At 38.3% G+C, this 20,648-nt stretch overlaps 1 protein-coding gene across 4 annotated transcripts; it reads right to left on the minus strand.

Moving 5' to 3' along the window:
• Window positions 1–7,708: 7,708 nt before the first annotated feature.
• C2H5orf22 (chromosome 2 C5orf22 homolog) lies at window positions 7,709–20,647 on the minus strand. 4 transcript variants are annotated; one of them, XM_058831424.1, is made up of 9 exons: window positions 20,495–20,647; window positions 18,073–18,218; window positions 16,109–16,258; window positions 13,687–14,146; window positions 13,014–13,076; window positions 11,912–12,033; window positions 10,975–11,041; window positions 10,237–10,376; window positions 7,709–9,000 (listed from the first exon to the last, which is right to left on the minus strand). In XM_058831424.1, exons 1-9 carry the CDS (start codon window positions 20,579–20,581, stop codon window positions 8,868–8,870), a joined length of 1,368 nt encoding a protein of 455 aa, XP_058687407.1. In that variant the 5' UTR covers window positions 20,582–20,647; the 3' UTR covers window positions 7,709–8,867. The 4 variants fall into 4 exon arrangements, with proteins under 4 accessions (XP_058687407.1, XP_058687409.1, XP_058687410.1 ...); XM_058831426.1 differs by lacking the exon at window positions 20,495–20,647 and adding an exon at window positions 17,598–17,701 and having other exon boundaries at window positions 18,073–18,209; XM_058831427.1 differs by lacking the exon at window positions 20,495–20,647 and adding an exon at window positions 17,598–17,691 and having other exon boundaries at window positions 18,073–18,208.
• Window position 20,648: the final 1 nt, after the last annotated feature.

Raw genomic sequence — 20,648 nt, forward strand, 5'->3', positions numbered from 1 at the left:
AATGGCACACTGAGCACTGCAAGTAAAAGTAAATGAAGTATTGAGCTAGCCACTGAAAAGCCTTTCATTTTCTCAAGTCAGCAAAGAGGTATATGATTGTATAAGACCAAATAAAGTAATTTTATTTACAGATCTAGAAGCCTCTAGATGATCAAAAAAGGAAAGCCTGACACGAACTACCACAAAAATTTAATACTCCAGGAAAATTAAAAAAGGTTATAAAATTTTTGTGATCTCTTCCCAAGTTTTGTGTCTCAGTATGAAATTAAAAACTAGCAGAAATGAAATTTTCTGTACATACATATTACTGATTACTTAATTTTGTAGGAGGTAATATCCAGCTCTTTTAAATTTCTTGAAGTCCCAGGTTTCATTTTGCAAGACAAATTGGTAAGACAACCTTTAGCAGCTGTTTTATTTTCCAATAAAAAGCCTTCTAAAATATCAAAATGGCTCAATTTGCAAAAGGATCATGATGGTTATGACCTTCATTTAACCCATAGAAAATAACTTGTCTGCAGTACAGGACTGATTCAGATGGTTTTGTCTTTGCTGCTGCTGTTGCTAAGATGCCCAAGATACATACTCTTCTGATTCTCCTCAGACTGTCAGACAATTTATTCTCAATCTCCAGCAATGTGAAACTCATCAATTTCAGATTACCTGGCAAACACTGTGTAAGAGCCCACATTTTTTTCTAGCATCTCACTATCCAATTGTTAGGAAAACCTCCAAACCTAGTAAAATATTCACAGGTAAGTGTCATCAAGGCATGTTTTTCTCACAGGCTCATTGTTGCATGGAAGTGTCTTATCTCAGGCAAACTGTGTTTCGAAGAACAGCTGTGTCCATTGCACGTGTTGTTGCTGATCTTGATCTTAACTGTGTTTTCTGGCAGCGGATGTTCTGGAGCTGTCTTTGCTTCCAAAAACCTCTGGTTTACTGATCCATGAATTTCCCTTTCACCTCTGCTAATCCACTCCAGAATTTACTGGAAGCAGACCAACAGAGCTGGCCAGCACTCATCTGGGGAAAGGAAAGATGAAGAACAATAGTAACACTCAGTCCCATCATATGGTGGTGATAGATTTCTCATTTCTTTAGAAGACTACACATTTTTGAGAACTTCTCTAGCTCTTCTCCAGACCAAATTGTTTCTCTGTCTTCCATCTATGGATTAACAAGTTTAAAGTGTTAATTCACATCCTTTTGCATGATGGTTTATTACACAGGGCAGGTAAATAGGTCTGTCACTGTCTTTCCTTACAGGACTGGTGAATCATGACCAACATCCTTTGTTGTCCTGAAATCTTCCTCAGTTTATGATGTAATTAAAGCTTCCAGACTATAGCTGGGACTATTTTTCTCCCCCATCAAATACCATTGTGACTTGTGTGTGTTACTATATAGAATTCTTGCTCCTGCGAAAATAGAACATTATTTTGTACAGGAATTTCTTCTCAGGCTTATGCTTTGCAAATGGAAAATCTGTTTTCCCAATGTGACAAATACAAATAACACACTGTTTTCCTTTCGTGTTTCATTTTACATTCTGATCATCTAAAGAAAACAAATATGTTTTCCCTCTCTATAGCTATCATTGTTTGAAAAGATGTATATATACAACTTGACCTTTACCAGCAGACTGATAACATCTAATGTTATTCCAGCCTCAGGAAATATGTAATTCTGAAAATCAAAACTGTGCCATCAAAGCATAGCCACAACATCAGTCCTACTGGCCATGAGGAGAACTCCAAGAGAATAAACAAATTTGAGGTAATGTCAAAGGTACTTAGTAGTCATCTTTCATAAACAACTCACTAGATCCTGTGTTTTCACTTCTAAATCACAAATACACAAAGAATCACAGACACAAAAATTTTGCAGTAACAAACATGACCAATAATGGAATTACATTTCCCTCTTTCTTTTCTCCTTTACTCAGTGGAACACTCACTGTGATTGTGAAGGTTCAATGAAGTATAGATTGATGAAGATTGATGTATGTCTAAAATTAGTTTTCATAAAAGATGCAGTGCCATGCACTGTTATCATTATAGATTGTGAGTACAGTTACAGGTGCACAATGATGTACACATCAGGGATTGCATTGTACAGATTCCAGCTATGGAATTTAGCTACAGGTTGTTCTAGGAGCAGAGACCAATAAGCTGTTGATAACTCTTTATAATGCTCTCTATGGGCAAATCTCTAATGATGTCGATGGCATACTTGTCATACCTGCCCTACACTTACAAGTTAAATTGCATTTTTACTTGTCTTAATTGATTCATAATATGCCATACAATAAAATGACCACTTTCTTCGTATACTTAGGTATAAAAAGTGCTGCCACTTGCCCATGACAGGGTGGGAAGGAGAATATGGAAAAAAATTAGAAAATACTTTGTTGAGATTAAAAACAGTTTAATAATTATAACAAAGGAAAATATAATGATGATGATGATGATGATGATGATGATGATGATGATGATGATGATGACGATAATAATAATAATAATAATAATGGAAACAACAATAATACTAAAGGAGAGAGAGAGAGCTAAAACCCAATAGAAACAGATTATACACAGTCCAATTGCTCAGCACTGATACCCAACCTGTTCCTGAGCATCAGTCAGACTCTTTTCTGTGTAACTCCTCCAGTTTATATGTTAGGCATGACATTGCGTGTTATGGAATAGCCTTCTGGCCATTTCAGGTCAGCTGTCCCAGGCATACTCTTGTTCTTAGCTACTGTTAAGAATTGATTTTTTTAAAATATATTACTCTTCTGAAGTATGCAAGTTGGAACATTTTGAACTTATTTCAACTTATATACTTAATTTTCTAGATGAAATTACTAATATTCATACATTTCTTTAATCATACATAAAATTAGACTCCACACTGAAGCAAATACATTAAAAACATAAACAATGCTGACCAACCTAGTATTAAAATTTTTTTGCAGATAAAAAATTACAGATAAAAAGGCCAAAATTTCATTATTATCAGTGAATCAAAGAAGAGGTGCATTTTACTAGTTACCTAAACCATAATTACCAATTATTAATTAAAAAATTAGGAATCAAAAATTAGACATCAAAATACAAAAGGGAGAAGTGGAAATCTGAGGAAGTATCTTTGGCAGGTTGGGGAAAGGTGTAAGACACAAAAGAAAGGGATTATAGATTACATTTATATTTGGAATTGTCTTTTAAAAATATCTTTAAGTAAGCAGACTCTCTTCTGTTTCCTGTCACTTTTCAAACATTTATTGACCTATGCCAGGTATTTACCAGGATTTCCTCAGAAACTTGATGAATCACAGGCAGCAACAAAATTAAACATACTGGTGGAAATTAATCTCCAACAGCATTCAGTGCTTTAAAAGTGTTTCTTCTCCATGAGGCCAGCCCCGGGTATTTTGTTCACTGAATGGTCCTTCTTTTCAGCTGTTGGACCTAATTTCGAGGGCATTTTGGCAATGAAGCAGTACAGCTTTATAAGGAGTTTCTTAGTAAGACTTCTTGTTTGATAATTTTAGTGCCACTTGCTCTGCATTGTGCACAAGGTTATGATTTAAGAACAATTATGTAACACTGGCATGAGAGGTGGCTAAAAGTAGAATGTTTAATACTATAGCATTCAGGACTTAGAGGTGCTTTGTGCCTTAGGTGTTTTTAAAGCTTAGTATTGATCTGTTGTCTAGAGAGAGAGAAAATATCAAAAGGCTTAGAAGGAAAAAAGGAGAGAACCAAGGCAAGGAAGTAGATTTAAAAAAATCCAAGAATGAATAAATGGGAGAGGAGGGAACAGAGTTTTGTTATTAGGATTGCTAGCCTCCTTGAAATCTGAGAAACAGGGAAAAAAGGGAACTACTTCTGTATTTCTGCACTGTCTAATGATATAAAAAAAGCAGCATCCATAACCTCATCAAAGGCAGAACTTTTCATCTGCAGATTTTGTCAAATTTCCTATAAAAACCAGAGTACCGTATCTATTTTACAAATAGATTTTTTTAATATATATATATATATAAGTATTTCTATTATTGCAACTTATAAAAAAGGAAACTAAAAGTCCTATCAGTGAAGTACTTCTGTCTGACATGATATTGTTATCTGCATTGACACTTCTGCACTACCTGGGAAATGGAAGTTACTAATGCATCAGCTTTTTACTTGCCCTTCTAAGGAACTTTTATGAACTAGCTTTGAGCAGTGCCATATTTACTTGAAATAAAATAGCAGTTAGAGGTATGGAAACAGAATTCATCCGTATTCTGGCTTCAGTTACAGACATTTCTAAAATGCCACTTAAAATAAATTAAAATTCAGGATTTACTGAGGAGGATCAGCAAGGTCTGTTTAATGACTGGCCTAGAGCCAAGGTAGGGGGTAACTCAGAGAAACTAGTGGTCTTACTGGAACAAGGGGGCTCTGAGTCTGGGCAATTGGAATTACACAAATTATATCAGATGTTCAGTGTTAGTGGGAATTGGGTAGCTGGTGTCCTGTACTTAAAGTGAGAAAACAAATGATGTTGAAGTAAAGAGAAGAAAGTTCCAAGGCAGGCTTTGATACATTAAAGTCAGGTATTTGAATTAGCTTGGCCATTAGTATTCAGAGCTGAGCAAAATCAAGCAGCGGGGAAGGACCACCTGGTGCAGGGCACAGTGTTCCAGAAGGCTTTTGTACACTTTGGAGTCTTATTAAATTTGTGTTGTCCAAAACATGTTTAGAAGCAATTACAAGAATGGCTGGAAGAGATGCTGGGTAGCAAGCAGAGTACAAAGGGTATAAACACTAGAAAAGAATGTAGTACAGTGATATTCAGTATAATATTCAGCTCCATATTAGTAACTCTGCTGGGAGATGACACTGTACATTGAATAATCTAAGATGCAGTATAGCCTAGGGCAGGCAAGGGATGGACATATTTCAGACCTGTTTTGGGAGACCTAGCCTTAAGCTTGCAATAATGGACCTAATTCTGTAAAGCAGTGAAAGAAACACACAAATTAGTATTTATTTGTTTTGCCAAGGACCTTGAGTAGAAGTATGCTAACAACTCTGCTAAAGGCCTGAAATCCATAAGAACGCAGCCCAGCAGACAGTGCAGTCCCCTGTGGTAGAAGATATGCAAAACCATCAAGACATTCATGGAAGCTGCTGAAAATACGTAATTAGCATTTAGCAAGGGAAGGCTGGAATGATTTGTCTCTCTCCAGTGAGACAGCTTCTTCCTCGATAGGGTAAGTATCCCTGTTTGAAATTATTCATGCTCAAAGGAAATTGCAATAAAACTGTAAAAATAACACCCAACCACAACACCAGTGGTAAAACCAGACAAAAATTCAGACCAGAGCCACTTCTTGAATGCTTAGGACTCTAGTGAGTAAAACTTTCCTTTGCAAACGAGAGCTCCCATATCTGAGGGGGGAGGGTGGGGGTGGGAGTCCTTTTAAGCCTGCAGGGATGCAAGCACCAGTGAAGGAAGCACCTTCCAGAGCTGTGCTTGTGACAGAGAAGCAGGGCAGACAGTGGTCCACAGCCTCAAAGACAAGTAAGGAATTAAAATACCTTTGGGGGGCTGATATGATTTTCCCTTGGGGTCATTGTAGACCTAAGCCAGACTGCCTCTCTTGCAGGACTGGTCTGTGGCTGAACCTGCTGACAGTGAGGGAATTTGTGCCCAAGCTGAAGCTGGGATTTTGCTGGGTCTCTGACTTGCTATCTACACTGGGGTGTGGGAGCTGCACCTCTGCTGTGGTGACAGAGGATTTCTTCTTGCAGGAGACACTGAAAGCTGGAGGCAGAAAACTGATGTCTTTTATCCTTCCTCCTGGGAATGGCTGGGACTTACAAAGGGTTTGTGGCACTGATGGGGACAACAGGGGCCATCAAACAGGACCTTCCAGAGCTGTTCCTTGGATGCATAAGGAGAGAGGACCCATATTCTGGGTCTCCTAGAAATAATTATAGAACTGTTTTGGTTGGAAAATACCTCCAGGATCATTGAGTCAAATCATTAACCCAGCACTGCCAAGTTCACCACTAAACCATAGCCCTAAGTGCCACATATGCAGATTTTTAAATCCCTCCAGGGAAGGGTCTCTTTCCTCAAGACTAATCTTGCTGGAGAATTATCTTCTTCCTCAGTAGCAGCAAAAAGAAAATATTTATGGAGTTCACTCTTCAGCACTCACAGTCCAGCTCTGACCAACTCTAGGGTGACTGACTCACAGCATCATTGCCAGCAGACAGGAAGGGACAGAGCTGCCACAGACAGAGACAGAAGCCTCAAGGAGGGGAAGAAATGGTAACAGAGAACACAGTAACCTCCACCATCTGACTCATCCCCTGTTCATTCTTCTTGGAAAAGCTCATTTTGTTCCACAGTGACAAGCTGGGAGCCCACAGAGTGGCTGGGGTGCAGAGCTGATGATGTACAGGGAAGACAGAGGCTGCTCAGCATATCTGTTTTAAGGCCCTATTTCATTCTGCATGCAAATGTGAGGTAGTTTTACTCTTTATATCAAAATGCTCAGGTTGATGGTCCATCTCGGAAGCTAAGCCACAATTTACAACATAACTAAGTCTATCACTGAGAAGTATCTGCAAATGCCCTCCAAAATGGGCATCCTTACTCCTCTGTGCTGCCGAAGGGAGGAGCAGAGGCAGCAGAGGCATCTAGACACAAGAGACAGTAGGAAGCTGCTGACTTACATGGTGCTGCTATGCTAATATCTTCATGTGGATTTATTTCTAATGGGCCTTCACGTCCCATCCTTGCAGCGCTGATTAGAGGAGTTATGCATTGCGATTTCACTGTCTTGTTCTGCATAATACATACTGAAATAAGCTGAGAGGAAAATGAGGCAGACATGGGGAATGGAGGATTTGTACATCTGGTTAATAAATAAGCCATATAGGGTAGAAGTGAGAAATAAGAGACACCTGTTTCTGGCTTGGCTTGATTACTTTTCACCAAAGTAAAAAACAACCTTGCAAATGTACTTAATGCAGAAATTAACATCTGTTATTATGTGATACTGGCATTTTCTGGCGTATACACAGCCTGTGTTAGAGACTTCAGATGATAACAATTTGACATTCATAAACAAAAACTATGCTTGAAATGAAGATTTCTTAAATAATTTGGTAAACAAATAGACAATTTAGGACGTTACTTTGATTCTGCAGAACCCTGGTGAGCACGTGTGCATGAGCCAGCATGGGCAGGGCACAGGAACAACCACAAGACCACAGATAAAATGCAAAGAAGCAAACTTAATTTTGTTACCCCACCAAACAAGGCACTCCAGAGCAGCACCCAGGCAGAGATGCAGGCACTATTGAGTATGGCCCATACTTAAGTTCCCCCACTTGGATCCCTCAGCCCTGATGACAGGCAGCGTTCTGCCCTCCCTTGCCCAAGCTTTCCACAAGGAAAACAGGCTCAGCCATACCCCACAAGGTTTTTTTTGTTTCCTACAACCTTTTGCAAAGCCCAGCACTAAGGATCTTCAACTTTAGAAATCCCCAGTCTTTACACAAGCAGCGCATAATCTGACTGCACTTCGTTACTGTATGCAGTGTATGGCTGTTTATAATTTATGAAGTATTAAGGAAATTGGCTCCAAGGCTAAGCACATCTTTGTGACAGACACATCACAAAAAAGCAAATAAAATGGATCCATGGTCATGGAATTTATTCTACGGAAACAAATATTTTAAAGGAATGATATATTTACAATCTATAATATTGCCATTTATATCAACAGCAGAAGGAGTAAAAACAGTGAACGTGCACAAAGTCTCTGTAAAGCAAAGAGTAAAGTTAGCAAATTAACTCCATTATTTCAGAAGAAATTACAAGCAAAATTTATTCCTAATAAAAGACAATATTCTAGGTGGAATTTTCTCTTTCCTCTTTCAGTTTCATTTCCAATAAATCCTGTGGGTTTTTTTCCTCTGAAAGTGCTGGTTTTCTCTATAATTATATTGATTTCTAAATGAAATAGTTCTAAAACTGTTATTTCCTAAATAGCAATACTGAAATGAGGTAAAACCTGGCACAGAATGTTTTGCTGCTGACTTCAGTGAAACAAAATCTTTGTTTCTGAAGAAGCCATCAATTCCTTACAGGATTTAAAACATAAAAGCATGCACATGCACACATACTTTTTATCCTCAAAATGATCTAGAAGTGAAAATACCAAGCCAAATATCTGTACATTAGGGATATTACCTAAGCCACCAATAAAATACTCTAAGGCAAAGTAAGACAATATTAGAGAAATAGAAAATAAACATAAATTATATTCTGTGGATGGGGTTGAAGCCATGAGGTGCTCTCGAGAAATGAGGTCATCTCAAGCACAATAGACAGGAAAGATCACTCCAGAGAACTACAGTTTTAAGGGCATTTTTAAGACCAGTTTTTAAAAGATATAAAATACAACTCAGGAGCAAATCTGTTACTAAATTACAAAAATACATAATAGGAAAGCATTTTAAGAAATTATATATATAGTTTTTTTTACAGACAGAAAGAAATGGGACAAAACCCCTCGATTTATAGATATACAGACATAGACAAATTTCTTTTGCACCAATTTTAAGAAACAAGACAGTAAAAACAGTAATTACAGCACTAATCTGAACAAAGCCAAACAGGTAACAGCCAGTTCAGATGCAGCTGATTTGGAGAAAACAATGCAACTCAAACCTGAGCTGGGTCAGCTTGGGTTCTAGTGCCACCTGCTGAAATAACAGCAGTCCTCCCCTTGCAATCACAGCTAATGAACAATTCAAATTAATCCTCTGCATTAGACAGCAACACATGAAGAAAAGTCATGAAGAAGATGAAGAGCTTGAGTATTCTAAGTGCACATCCAGTGAGCCATACACCGAATGTAGTAAAGTGAGAACCTTATCTTGAATGATGTCAACCTGCTCTGAAGGGCAGTAGTCATCCAAACTTGATCTGTACAACAAAAAACAAAACAAAACAAAAGCATTACAATACAGATATCATCATCACAACCACATTGTGTATTCCTGCACTGCTCTGTGGCTAGGCTGAAGCTTCTTTCAAACTGTGGCAAGTTTTGCCTCCCAGTATCCCTTTGAAGCATAGTGATGTGCTTCTCATCACTACATTTTAGGTTTAATAGGAAGTCTGCAGCAAATCAGGAACACAATCAAATCTTTCCAGTTCTACTCTCTTCCTGAATCTGGCACAGAACACTCTGGAAGTCAAACTTCAAGCAAATGATCTAATTAAAGGACACGTGGAAAATTTAGACTGAAAAATCTAAATGACTGAAATACTACTGGTAAAGTAGGCAGTAAAACTTGAGAAACAGATCTTCCCAATACCTGGCATACAGCATTTTTGACAGTATCTATTAATGAACTTTAAAACAGATACTAGTAAAAACTAACTTCTGACTTCCTGACTTTTTTTATCTGTTAAGATCTACAGAGATTATTCTGGTTTCTCCACAACAGTGGATAATATCCCTCCAATTTGCACAGGGAATAGAGCTCTCTTTTATTGCAGGCATTAACCATATTAGTTCTTGTTACGAAAACCAGTTTCGTATCAGCTTCTGCTATTGTTGCCAGACTATTAAGGGAACAATTAGCATTTCTGACTGATTAAATTGCAACAATTTGTCAAGAGGCACACTGTGGTCTTCAAAGTAGATTTTTTCAGGCCAGTTCTTTGGTTCTCCCAGGTCCCTGGCCTCAAACTCCATTCTGTTACTCTAAATAACACCCTTACAGTCCTGGAGCCTAACTTTTACCCTGTAACAAAGTTTTATTAGAGCTTTGAAGAATATAAACACCTTTCAGCCTACTAGATGAAAACTAGCTCCAGCAAAAGTTTCTCTGACAAAAAGAAATCTTATCTGTAGGACAATAAACCATAGAGCAAGACAGTAAGGAAGGTGAGATTTCATTCCAAGCCAGCTTTGCTCCAATTAGCTCAAGTAACACAAGTAGAGATGTATGAACTTTGATGTATGACAGTGACAGCTGTCAATCCCAACACACACAAGGCCTCATCACAGCCTTTATACAACCTATGCTGAAGCACTACAAGGCTTCAACTTTAGCAGAGCTTAAGACAGAACTAATGCTATATTGACAGCATCATTTAGCTTCATGAGCACAGTCTGGACATTTTAAGGCAAAAGTATCTGAACAGTCTTACCGAGCAACTGTCACCAATGTGGGCTTGGGCAGATCTGTCAGTAGAACTTTAAGGGATTGTATGAGGCCCTCAATCTCATCTTCAGTGCTAACATGGTGAGGAAGCTCCACATAATCACAGGTCAGACCAGCTTGATGGACCTGTGGGTAAATTAAAGAGAGATTTAATTTCTGTAGATGAATTATTGATACAGGTTATGCATGTAGAAAGTCTTAAGGATACCATCCCTAGCCTATCAGACAACTTGCACCTCTTCCGACAGGATATTTTTCCCCCCAGCTTGTTCTTTAAACAATTAAAATTCTGGAGGTTGTATGGATTATTTCATTATCTCCAGTACACTGTACCTCTTCTTACGAATTCAGAGTATGCTGCAGCCCTCAAAGATGATATAGCTCTGATATGTTATAAATAGGTACCTTATTTTAAGTTCTACAAAGGAGATCAATAGACTGGTGAAATTTAGCCTTCATTCACAGGATGCACCCCAAGACATAACAGTCCTGGAAGATCACACTGAAGCTGCCTAAATATAGACAGACAAGCAGACTAGAATTTTAGCAGCTTTGAAATGAAAAGCTGGTCTAAGTAATAAGACATAAAACCCCAGGAAAAAACCAAAATCACACGAAGTCCAGAATCAAGAAGCAAGTCTGAAAAGAAGTATGACTCTGCCTCCCTGTTGAAGCAATGCTTTTGACATCTGTCTGCTCTCTGCTCTTTTACTTTGTCACCTACCATTTCGTAGTCTGGGCTTTCCATCCTGGTTTTCAAACTGTGAACTAGTTGAACAAGTGGCTTCATTCTGGAATTAAAACAAAACCAAAATTTGTTACAAAAAGTTGGAAACATTTATATACCTTAAATGGTTGGGAAAAAAATAAAGTGAGAAGCAGAAATTGTGAAATTATTTGAAAAGAAAATTTGCTCCTCTGTGTCATCCTGCATCTGCAAAAATGGGAATTATCAGTATTATTGTACTGTTTCACCAGGTCTTTCTTATGAAGTCCCTATATTTATACTTGTAACTGGCAAGTCCTCCTTGTGCTTCTTTTAGGGTAGATCTGCAAGGAAGCTGTTGTAGCTCAAAAGTCATATGAACTTGACAGTAAGTACTTCTTGTCACTGTTACAGAGGTTGTACAGGAACTGCTGCATTTGATGTGGAAAATGAGTGATTTTCCTATCAAGGAAAGGCTCAGACTTTCCCTGTCTCTCTTCATCAACTTTTCATGTGAAAACATCTAGTTTAAAAGCAGAGTGACACAGTTCAGATGTTTAGTGGAGACTGTTGCTCAGATAAACTTCCATTAGCTTCCATTTTTCCAAAGAAAGCAGAACCTTTGGGAGCACCAGAGAACTGCTCCTCCATGTCCTCCTTAGTTTGTTGCCTTTTTTGAGAGCTGTGCTACACACTGATGACCAGGGTTTTAGTCACCAAATATGCCTCCGTCCATACACAACAAAACCTGTGTGAAGCTGTACAAGACTGAGCTTCCAGAGCTTACAGTAGTGCTGAAAGCAGTAGACTGCCCTTCCTTTTGTCTCTTTCTCCTCTAGAACTAAAGGAGAAAGTGTATACTTACATAGATCCTATCCTTTTCTGTTATCAAAATGCTGGACTAATCAGTTCTCAAACTTCTATTTGCAATTTAGGCCGCTTAGAAATCTCCTACCCAGGATACGAAGCCCATTTCTGTACGGTTTCTTCGTCATCACTGTCACACAAATCGGCAAATGCTGCTTCCAGATCTTCCAGCTGATGAACACGGTTTTCAACACAATCCAGCAACTCTTCCTTTAAATAAACATATACAAAAGTATGTTAGGAAAAAAAGAGGTAAGAACATCATGACCTATCCTATGATTTAAATACTCTAATGATTGATCTACTGGAAGTGGGGAATCAGAAACAACTGTTTAATTTCTACAGCACATCTTCTCATGAGGATCATAACAAATGCCCGCAGAAACTGTTATACCTTCAGAATAAATCACCGCAATTTGTTCTGTTTTTCCCATTACAGATTTAAAAAAGCCACCTTTTAAATATGTACCTGATTTTTATTCCTGATTGACTAAGAAATATAAAAATCAACCTGCCAATAGTCAACATAATTTTATTTCTTTATTCACATGTATTAACTAGGTTTCATGTATTTGTGATAATTAAATGTGTTGCATCTCTCTGCATTAGTGTTCAGATGAGATTATGAAAGGTTGTATTTTCATCTTTTAAAAGCACACAGCCTGTAAAATGGAAAGTACATTGCAGTGGCATAATACCATCCTTTCCACATCTGAACAAAAAGGTAAAATACCAATTACACATTAATCACAACTCTAGCTATCAAGAAAGAGCAACAAGGGACGGAAGGGGAGAGCCTCAAGGTAGGAAAAAAAAAAAGAAAAAAGAACCAGCCACCAAAAAACAAAAAAAGAAACACCCCACCAAACCTAAGCCCTGTTAAGCCATAAAAAGAACAAGTCTGCTAGTGAGTTCTTATGTTTTCACTCCTTCCATGCCAATTACCATTTGTTTACAGAAACAAATTTTCACACTCATGCTAAATATTTATGCAATACACATGTTTAATCAAAACATTTCATATAAAAAAATTCCTAAGATGCTGCTGATCAGCATTTGGCTGCATAACTTAATGTGAGACCACTTCATTAAGCACCTTTGATAGGCTCCTTCCTGTTGTCGTAACTCATTTTTCATTGGGTAAATAAAAAGAATCACTCCTTCATATATTCCACAAGGAAGCATCATACCTCTGTTGCATTTTTATGTGGCTTCTTGAAATTGTACAACTCTTGCAAAAGCTCATATTCTGTCTTTGAAAAAGAAAAAAGAAAGGAAGAAAATGACTCTTCAAATGAGGAACCCAATCTTCAAAGCCTTCCTTCTTTGAAAAAAGATCATTTCCCTACTCTAGTACTGCAGACAATAATGAGCATAACAACCTCTCATCAAGACAAGCTACCAGTCTTTGGATAATCAACACTACTGTGCCTTTTGAAAGGCAGTCTCCTGATACCATCATGGCTTTCTAAGCACAGGTTATAGAGGGTAAAAAATGATAGTTTCTCATTCCCCCCGATGAATCTTGCTGTGGGTATTTGGAAGGTAACCTCTGGAAACCCAACCATGGCTTTTACGACCCAATCAACAAGCAGATGTTGAGTATACCCCTGAGTTTGAACGTACACTCAATATTGATACCAAGTGTAAGAAACTCCCCTATTTGGTGGTTGCAATTTTTTACCACTCCCTTAGAAATATTTCTTTAAAACAGAAATATCTCTTGAAAATATTATCATGAATCATTAATCACTATCAGTGAATCTGCTAATTTAGCTTAGATGAGAGCTTCTCCATATACAAAAATACTAAGGCTGGGACTCTTTTGTAAGTGGTACAAGGCTACTCAATTTCCATACGTACCTGTGTGTACATTGCTTTAAATGGATTTTTAACTGAAAAAAAATCTAAGTCGATGTCCAAAACATATGCATCCCCTTTCTGAAGTACTTGGCAGACATCTTTAACAATTTCCCTTATTGGGCATTCACTGTTTTTGAGACAGCTTGAAGCTGAGCCCTCTGCCAAGGCTTCTGCCCCATTCAGGGCACCTGCATTTTTTATCTTCTTTTCCTTCACACTTGGGATGATGTGATCAAAGTCATCAGGAGCCACTGAAGAGGCAGAAGTGGCACTTGCAGTGTCATCTGTATTTAGCTTCAGCCTTTTAGCAGATGCTACTTCACCATTTCCTTCAAGGCTGTTTGATGATTCAGTAGGATTGATGAGAATGACGTGCAAATTTAAAGGCTTCTGGTTTTCAAGCTGATCAGCAGGAACATAAAGACCATCACTTAAGAAGTAATGATCTGTGCCTGTAACCCTACAATTGACAATAACTCACAGTTAACACAGATCTTCACAAAGAGCTTAGGAAAAAACATTTTACACTTTAGGGATCCAGAGAAGAATGAACAGACGTTTGATGGGTAATGAAAACAATAAAACTGAGTAGACAAAATTATTTCCGTTAATCCTCAGGTTTAAATTATATTGATGTTTTTTCTACTTCTATATTGTAGAATATATTAAAATTCACTCTATATTTTTTATTATATCCCTACAAAGTTTTAGTGGATAAGAAAAAGATAATGCATTATGTGCTACTAAGACTAATTTGAAATTTAATTGCATTTTAAAGACAACATCCAGAATTAACAAGATATTATCAATATTATGGAACATAACATAGTAAACTTATGGATATTTTGTCTTGGTTTTATAATTTTCCAGGAAAATTATGATAGTTGGGGTTGAGAAGTTATGCCCTGAAATGCATAAATATTGACTTAGTGAAAGTACAATACTATGAATTCCTAAGTTTAACTCTTTTATCCCCAACAGATTCCCTAAGTGATAAAGATGGTACCTAGACGATAAATAGATAACTATCAATCAAATCCACTTAAAAAAAACCCACAAAACAACGAACCAACATAAAGCAACACTAAAACTTCTGCTTACAATGAAAATTAAAAAAATAGAATTTTCAATCTGTATTGCAGTACATTAAGCCCTAAGTATAATAATTACATTGTAATTAATGAAATTACAAACAAGATTATGCAGTGTGAACTTCTGCTTGCTGGCGGTAAGGCCTCATTTGAATACAGGGTATCACCATCAATCAATCACAAAGACAAATAATTTCCTAAGTAGGAGAAATCTGAAGCTTAGTTTCCCCAGTGTCTTGCAGATGGATTACCCTCAGTTTGTCGAGGTGAGATGCTGGATTACAAGTCCCATCTTGCTGACAAGGCATTCATAGCATATTCTCCCAGAAATTCTGCAGGGTTCACCATGAGCTCATAGCACCTTAGTGTCCACTAACGAAGAGGCTGTATCTAATTCCCTATCCATCTCTTGTCATCAAAATTTTTAGGACATTTGTATTTATGAGGATTCTTTCCCCTTCTTCCTTCATGGTTCTGGTAAGCCTAGAACCTAAAGAAAAAGTACCCAACTGTCTTCAAAAGGAAATCTGAAATGTTGTTTTCATGACTGCTAAGACCACCAGTGAGAGCGCTTTTCAACCATCATGAAGTATTCCTATATATTGGCTAAATCATTCAATGTAACAGAAAGAACTAGCTTTTTAAAAAAATCATTTAGGCTCCCTTAAAGCTTCAGATTCAGACTTGTAGAGCTTTAGGTGTTTTATTTAAGGTGATAAAACACAGCATTTCCCTGTCATTTTCTGTTAAACTTGCTTCAAAAGATTTATTCTGCTATGCTCACAAGAGACATGATTTGCAAATATTAAAGCTGCACAGAATCACAACACTGTGAATACTGTGAATGCAAAATTATTATGGACTGCATCCTGCAGAATGATGAGGGACTCTGATTTGAACTTGAATCACAGAATAATTAAGATTCAAAGAGACAACTGGATGTCTCTAGTCAATCATCTGATCAAAGCAGAACTGACTTCAAAGCTAGATGAGGCTGCTCAGGTAAATTGTCCTTTATCAAATGATGGAGAATTCACTACCTGATTACCTGTTTCAGTACTTAACTAGATTAACTTCAAAAAACAAACAAACAAAAAAACTCCAAACAAAGAAAAAAACCTACAATACACTAGAAAAAGAGTCATGGCTGATACCAAACAACAATTTTACAGGTTAGACCAAAGACTAAATTGATACAAGTGCAACTGCATTAGGTTCTAAGGAAATTAGAAATAAAATATCCATCTTTGTCCAAGAAAACAAAGAAAATTCCAATGAAAAGCTGCAGAGATGGCTTTTATATTATTAGTATATGTCAGCAGACAACTTACCTGATCGTTGTTGTTGATACATCTTTCCCAATCAGAAAATTGTGTTTCCCTTCCGAGATCTGCTGAGCCCAGCGTGGGTGAAGCCACACTACTTGAGAAATATGGCCAGCATAAACAGCAGGCATAATCCAGTTTTCAATACTTAATTCACTGTAATCAGTAGAGAAAGACAGAAGATAGCAATGTTACTTTCCCTAGAAATAAAAATGATTAAGAACACCACAAACATCTTCCACACCTTGAAGGCCCCCAAGCAAATCATCTAAAATTAGCACTCCTTGTAAGGGTAACATCATCAAAGAAAGAAAAAGAGGGAAATCTTTATTCATAAGACAAACCAACCATGTCTGTAGTAGGTATAAAGAAGTCTGGACATAGAGTGGAATTGGCTTCACTCCTTAGTGGTGGACCTGGCAGTGTTAGGTTATTATCTGGATTCAATAACCTTAGAGGCCTTTTCAACCTTAATGATTCTTTGACTCTATGCCCTCTTTCTCTTGATAATCAGACAGAGGAAAGAGCAAGGAACACCATCAACATTGTTCTAAGTAACTTCCAACTGACCTCACGAGAGTGTTTTAACGCAAACTGCTCCAAGTGTATTTTAAATGTCATCCCAGTAATTAAAGTGAGTCAATCCACATCCAGAGGATTAGCAACTTTCCTCATTATCAAGACCCTATTTCTTTTAGGGGTATGATGCCAACTGTATCCTGGGCTACAGAAAAAGAAGCATAATGAGCAGGTCACAGAAGGGAATTCTGCCCCTCTGTTCTGCTCTTGTGAGATCACACACCTGGAGTGCTGCATCCAGCTCTGGGCCCCCCACATAACAATTACACCGACCTGTTCAAGCAGGTCCAGAGAAGGCCACAAAAACAATCAGTGGGCAGGGATACTTTTCCTGTGAGGACAGGTTGAGACAGTTGGGGTTGTTCAGAGCTGCACAGAAACCTTATATACAGAAACCTTCCAATACCCAAGTCCCAAAATAGACTACAAGAAAGCTGGAGAGGGACTTTTTACAAGGATATGAGGTGATAGGACAAGGTTTTAAACTGAAAGAGTGCGTGTTTTGATTAGACACTAGGAAGAAATTCTTCACTGTGAGTGTGGTGAGGCACTGGAATGGGTTGTCCAAGAAGCTGTACATGACCCATGCCCAAAAGTGCTCAAGGCCAGGTTGGACAGGGACCTGAGCAACTTGGTCTAATGGAAAGTATCCCTGCCTATGGAAGGAGAGTTGAAACTACATGATCTTTAAGGTTCCTTCCAACCCAAAGAATTCAATGATTTTATGACAGAGTCCACAAAATATTTTAGTCATCTAACAAAGAGAACAAAATATTGACTATGGCTAAGGTGATTCAAGTACACCATCAGCTTGTAATTGCTGTAAATCACCGTAATACTGAAGCAGACAACATTTATTTTAAAATAGGAAGAGTAAGACAATAGCAGAGATCACTGTGGCTTATTACCTACCTACCTTAGATGGTGGGGGAAAATACTGGTCTTCATGATTAAAATAGGAATATCTTGTTCTCCTTCACATATTCAGCATGCCAACAAAGGATGATGTTCTATTTCAATCTCAAAGTCAGTTTTTCAGTGTGAAGAGAGAAAGACTGTTTTAACTACAGCTTTTCAGACAAAGCATCCATGCAGAGTGCTTTCCTGTTACCCAGAGGAACTACTTGGGATAATACCATCATACACTACTGAGCAAATACACAAAGAAAACTCATATATCTTAAATTGCTTGATATGCAATGTAACTTTTGCCATTAAAAAACAAAGCTTCAGTGAAAGTGAAAAGACAGAAGATACAACTTGAATCTGACTTATACCTCTTGTATATATATATACACACCTTCCTATGAAGTCCAACCAATATTCACTGTAAATCAAAGGAAGCAAGAAGTAGACTTATAGTCTACTCTGATACAGTAGCCAGGATTTACCTAAAAAGAGTTTCTTTGTCAAATACAGTGTCTGCAGGCATATTCACAGGAATGAGAAGGTCTGGATGGGAATCAAGATGAACAAAACTGATGTTACTGGCAGGCAGATGCTTTGAACCAATGGCACGATAGATGAAAGGCAGCACCTAAAGCAACATGAATAAAAACATTTTAATGATAACCAGTGGGCTGAAAAATGCAACGGCTTTAGCAGCAAAACCAGTACCAGTTTCATTCCTTTAGAATTTGGATTAGAGGGAGGAGGAGACAGTAAACAATACAAAGGGGAAATAACTCCAGTGGCAAGACACTCATGAACACTAATCATTATAAGCCCCAGCAGTCCAGATGAGAAACTGCTGAAGAGTCACAGCTTTACATCCTTTTTCCTTCTTTACAGGAAATCTTGTTTGCAGTAGCTCTTTCAACTCAATTCCTAGATTTTTTTTTTCTTCAATTTACATACAACTAAGCCCCAGGAATGCCTTTCCTCTTCTGGAGATCATTGCCCATGTATTTCTTTTCCCATGCTATAAAGCCTCCTCACTGTGCACTGGTGCTATGGAGACAGAAACAGTTTGCTCCTTATAAGTTAACTGATAGACTGAAAACTGACCACACCATGATTCAAACTTGAGCTGACCATTAAGTCTCTTCCTCTTGAAGAATTAATTCCTAACCCCTCCATGACTGAGTGTTTGCAATGAAGTTCTCACTCAGATCTGTGTAAAACGGGAGATGAGGCAACTCACCAATTTACAGCATAGCAAACCATTGAACTGCAATACACAGTCTCCTCCACAGTTAGAGGGCATCAGCTGCCTTGGCTGCCAGAGCAAATCCAACAAGGATTCTGACTCATGGCCCTGTTATACAGGGAATGTGAGGATTGTAAGAAGCAACAAAAATTATGTGTGACCTCTACATTACAACAGCAACTGAACTGGTTTTTTTTTTGGCATAAAACTAATTAAGATGACAAACCCTGCATACTGCATAGGCATAGTTGTAAAACATATGTATATTATTTTGCAATAGTAGATAAAACAAGATTACAAACAACATGGGTTCCTTGATCCATGGCTTCTACTTCTTTGTAAAAAAAGAAGCAGTCTGGCCTACTAAGGAACCTACAATAATTTTAATTAGAATTGAAGCTTCACCTCAGGTAAGTGCAACTACTGGTTGCAAGAGCCGCTAGAAACTAAGTTCTCTAACCTTGCAAGTTCTCCTGATTTGGATCAAGAACAAAATTTCCTTCATGACAGCTGTTACCATTAATCAGCGCACGATGCAGCTATTGACAACTTGCTCTGGAAGAACATCACTGTCAGCAAGGCTGATATAAAATTTTCTGAGGAGTTCTTACACTTTGGGACAAAAAGCCATTTATGTTTTATGCAAGACAGACCAATTCAACCACACTCCTATATTGAAAACATTTAAAATTAACTATTTAGTATTAATAGAATTTTAAACTAAATGAAAACAGTAATACAGAGACTAAAACAAAGAAGGATCATTAAAAGGCATTATCTCAGGATTCCTACCACAGTGACACTCTAAGTCCTTGGCTACCATGAAAAATCGGCTATCACAGCATCAGATATTCAGTGACTCTTAGCAAAGATGAATTGCATTAAACGACTTACAAATTCATAGAATTGTTTTCTTTAATAAGCTTTACTACACTAATATTTTCACTTTGCAAATAATCTAGTAAAGAATCTGTTATTTTAGGATTAAAGCCTCAGTTTATGCTATTATAAAAAAACCCCATGAGAAACAGCAGTTAAAAAGCAATTCCTTCTTCACTCCCCTTTTCAGTAATTCGACGAAAAAAAAAACAAAGCTCCAGATTTTTACCATTTCTTGTCAAGTCAGTCTACTTATCTTCTGTTGATATGTCATACACTGGGTAGGGCTGAGATTCCAAACACCCCACTAACAGCTAGCAAACTATAACAGCAGTGTAACGTAGGTATTATTTCCTTTAAACCATAGAAATTAACGATACAAAGAAGAAAAAAGTAGTCAGCAATTATTACTTAAAAAGATGCGATCATGGCCATCAGTAGCTCAGTATGTGAATCGGGAACGAAAATTAGGTCACCTGAGCACTGAAGCTCACGGATGTTTGAGCAGCGGAAGGGAAGGCAGGTTTGGGGTTTGGTGCGGCTGCGGAGGGCAGGGCAGTTTCCAAGGCGGAGCCGGAGAACCCGCACACATGAGGGGAAAGCGCATCTCCCGGGGGGCCTCCGGTGACCGCACCGGGCACCCCTCTTCGCTTCCGCCGGCCCCACTGAGCACCGGCGCCGCGGAGAAACACACGAACGCACCCAAACGGGAACAAACGAAACCCCTCCCCTCGTCGCACCCGAGGGAGCCCCCATCCCGCGGCAGCCCAACGCGGGGCACTCACGTCCTGGTGGTCCTCCACCACCCACACGGGCAGGGCCGAGTAATGCCGCAGGGCGGCCCGACCGGGCCCCGGCTCCGCTCCGCTCATGCCGTCGCTCCCCTCGGGCGGGCGGCGCTTCCGCCCGCAGCACCTCCCACCGCTTTCCTGTTCCGGA

The sequence above is a fragment of the Poecile atricapillus genome, chromosome 2, assembly GCF_030490865.1.
Source record: "Poecile atricapillus isolate bPoeAtr1 chromosome 2, bPoeAtr1.hap1, whole genome shotgun sequence".
In the NCBI taxonomy this organism is placed as follows: Eukaryota; Metazoa; Chordata; class Aves; order Passeriformes; family Paridae; genus Poecile; species Poecile atricapillus.

Excerpts from the sequence above, each read along its gene's own strand:
- C2H5orf22 (XM_058831424.1), bottom strand. The coding sequence starts at position 20,581 with ATGAGCGGAGCGGAGCCGGGGCCCGGTCGGGCCGCCCTGCGGCATTAC. Across the intron at positions 11,042-11,911 it reads AAATGGGCTTCGTATCCTGG|AATGAAGCCACTTGTTCAAC; the intron begins GTAGGAGATTTC and ends TTTTAATTCCAG. Across the intron at positions 9,001-10,236 it reads ACATTGGTGACAGTTGCTCG|ATCAAGTTTGGATGACTACT; the intron begins GTAAGACTGTTC and ends TTTGTTGTACAG.